The sequence below is a fragment of the Atta cephalotes genome, assembly GCF_000143395.1.
Source record: "Atta cephalotes unplaced genomic scaffold scaffold00002, whole genome shotgun sequence".
Taxonomy (NCBI): Eukaryota; Metazoa; Arthropoda; class Insecta; order Hymenoptera; family Formicidae; genus Atta; species Atta cephalotes.
In genome coordinates this window covers 1,467,387-1,470,962 of record NW_012130066.1, presented here as the reverse complement: position 1 = coordinate 1,470,962, position 3,576 = coordinate 1,467,387, and the positions used below count along the sequence as shown (strand labels likewise).

At 32.0% G+C, this 3,576-nt stretch overlaps 1 protein-coding gene across 1 annotated transcript in view; it reads left to right on the top strand.

Moving 5' to 3' along the window:
• Nucleotides 1-3,576, top strand: part of LOC105619722 (insulin receptor-like) — a 10,389-nt gene that overhangs the window by 452 nt on the left and 6,361 nt on the right. Inside the window, exons 2-5 of the mRNA XM_012201244.1 lie at nt 1,186-1,612; nt 2,212-2,377; nt 2,520-2,697; nt 3,284-3,449. Of these exons, the coding sequence (XP_012056634.1) occupies nt 1,186-1,612; nt 2,212-2,377; nt 2,520-2,697; nt 3,284-3,449 (937 nt within the window). The remainder of the gene's footprint in view (nt 1-1,185; nt 1,613-2,211; nt 2,378-2,519; nt 2,698-3,283; nt 3,450-3,576) is intronic.

The window sequence follows — 3,576 nt, the reverse complement described above, 5'->3', positions numbered from 1 at the left end:
GTAACGTAACGTAACGTAAGTAACGTTAAGTTAGTTAAGTTTAGTTAGTTAGTTTACGTTTACGTTTTATTTAGTTTAGTTTAGTTATTATATATATATATATATATATATATATATATATATATATATATATAAAGATACTAAATTTGATATTTTTATAAATTTGGTATGTCAAATATATTATTGAATACGTTTATTTGGTACTTTTTTTTTATACTTTATATCTCTATCGAAAAACATTCTTTTAAATGTAATAACATACACAGGTTTATTATTAAAAAATATTGATCAAAAATTTTAGAAAAGAGTTGAGCTTATTGGAAAATCGATTGAATAAACCATTTTACTTATGAACGAATTACTTGATTTTTGTGTAAACTGAACTTTTGCTCACGTTTACCCGGTATATCAGCAAATTCTTTCCGTAATTGGAGAGGTACGTGATATCCGTCCGCAAATTTTCAAAACGCGGAAGGCGTCCACGTGTGCGGAAATTGCTGATTGCCTCCTTGAAATGTTTTAAGTGGTGAACTTTAGGTATAACTGCACCGTACTAACGTTTATTCGCATATAAGTACTAAAATGACTTTATTTTCATCAATTAGTCCTCTCAAGTTGATTATTACAAGTATCGCCGGCCAAGATTGCGACGTCTCTACACGCCGTCGCTATTAAAATTCCCTTTAATCTTCTTAGAGTTATTAGGGGCTTTTAATTGCTAATTTTACTTTGCCTAACGAATAATTCGTGATACTATACAAAGGGTATAATTTAAATGCAAGTGGTCCTTTTAATTCTGCGAAATGTATTTCTATTTTCCGAATAAGAAGACACTTGAATACTAAATGAAAAATAAATTTCGTTTTTATTATCGTTAAATAAGAAGATTGTGATTTATCGAATTAATGCTTAGAGTCATTGAAAAGAGGAAATTATCAATTTTTTATGATAATTCCTGAGAGCATTTCTATGGAATATCTTGACAGTTTGAGATTGTTTGAATTTTCGAAAACGCGTGAAATGTTTGTGAAAAAAGAAAAAATGAAAAGAGGATCGATAAATTTGTTCTCGTTAACAAACTCTTTTTGAATTCCTTAGAAAAACAATTGAAAGCTGTTTCAACTGGAAGAATTCTGTCAACATTTGAACAGTAAAACAAATTAATAAAAAATTGAATTGTTTCAGATCTACGGATATCGGGTCGAAAAACAGTCAGCAGTCTAGTCAATCGTCGAATCTACCCAAATCGCATACGAAATCAAGCGAAGAGGTAGGACGAGAGAAAGGACGAAGGCACAAGAATATGACAATCGGAGATGGTATCTGTCAGAGCATAGATATCAGAAACAGTGTTGACACTTTCGCGGTATTAAAAGATTGCCGTGTGATCGAGGGCTTTCTGCAAATCGTATTGATTGAAAACAACACTGAGGCGGATTTCGAGAACGTTAGTTTCCCGGAGCTGAGAGAGATCACCGGTTATTTTCTTTTATATCGCGTGGAAGGTCTGAGAAGTCTCAGCAAACTCTTCCCAAATCTCGAAGTCATCAGAGGCGATATACTTCTTACGGATTACGCTTTCATGATTTATGAAATGAAGAGCATGCAGGAGGTAAAAATCGTGTAGACTTTTCTGCTCGACTTTTTATTTCTTCATCTTCTTATTCTTAACTTTATAATCTTGTCTTTGCGCTTTGTTTTCTCGAATAATAAAATTATTCCAAGTGGAATTTTAATTGGGTCCACGCATAACTTTAACGTGATCTTAAAGACGCCAACTTTTATCTAAGTAGTAGTAAAAATGGATTTAAGATTGTTGTATTTATTGAATCGCGTTCAATATAAAGAAAAATTATAAAAGATTTAGTAGAAAGATCAGAAGTTTTTTGACGCAGTTATGAGGTCGTCGAATGTAATGTCAACATGTTAAAATAAATAGTATTATACGAGCACAGCTTTCATATCGTGCGAACGCTACAAAGAATTTTTATCCGCATACACATGACGGTCGTCACGTACATTCCATATCTCAATCGTTCATTCCCACGCCGAATCAAGTCGAGTCTTGGTTTGAAAGTATATAGCCCAGTATGTTGCCTAGGGCTCGGTCAAATGTTCAGGTCAAGTGATATTAATCAGTCAATCAAATTAACCAGCCATTCGACCTTTGACTCGTAATTCCACAACTAATCCCTGCGAAACTTTTCGCAGATCGGCCTCATCAACCTGACAAAGATATCCCGGGGTGGCGTGCGCATAGAGAAGAATCCCGCTCTCTGTTTTACAAATACCGTAAATTGGAGTCTCATTGTTTCGGCTGGCGAGAACTTCATCAAAGATAACAGAAACGAACAGAGTTGCCCGCATCATGTGAAAGGTGATAGATATAAGTCTTAATTAGAATATCAATATTTTTCTAAATATAAAGATTTTTAATAATAAAGATTTAAAGTGCAACTAAACGTTATTTCTCAGAAAATTAGAAAGATGATTACAACGCAAAAAATAATATTTCGCAGGATGCTCTCAATGTCCTGGAAGTTATTGCTGGACTGCTCAACGTTGTCAAAAATTAGAGAGACCAAGGTGTCATGAACAATGTCTCGGGGAATGTTACGGTCCAAGTGATACCGAATGTTACGTCTGTAAACATTATCGACACGAGGGAAGATGCATTGAAAGCTGTCCCCCAAATTTGTGAGTAACTTCTGTGAAAATGCAAATGATGTAAAAAAAGAAATTAAAATTTTACTTCTCTTTTTTTTTACTTTGCATAAATACAACATGAATAATGAAGGAGCTATGTAATTTAAAAACTAAAATTGCTTGATTTAAAGTATGTAAATTATTTCAAGAAAATTACCAATTTTTATTGAGATTTTAATAAGTTGAAATTCTACCTTTTTTCTTGGCAAACATTTATTTAATAGTCGCTATTTTTTTACAGTTTCTTCATATTTAATTTTAAACTTGGTACATATTAAATAAAATTAATAAAAAATTGTGTTAAAGTAAATTTGATTTAAAATTTAAGTTTTCGAAACATCTAATACTGAAAATTAAGGAATTTTGAAAAGAGGGCAACGCGCGCTGAACAAAATTTTAAATTCAAATGAGAGACTTTACATAAAATATCTTGAAGTTTGATATTACACATTGTGTTTTAGACACAGCTTAAAGTTTTATTAAAGTTTTCAGGGCATAATGTCTGGCGATAAACAAGCGACATTTTATCTGTAGGAAGATCTCCTATTTTGCTGTAACAACAGTTTTCTGTTCATAGATACGCATATCTCTCGAGACGGTGCATCAGCAAGGACGAATGTCAAAACATGAATCATATCAGAAGATTTTCTAAATTGGAGGAGGTACAAACATGGCGACCTTTCAATAATTCCTGTGTCACTCAATGTCCTGATGGTTTTGAGGATTACGTTGATGACAAAAATGTACGATAGCTTCATATGTTTTACTGCATGAAATATGAGTTTTATATATATATATATATATATATATATATATATATATATATATACTATACTTTACGTTTTAGTTTTAGTTTTTTTACGGTTTTTT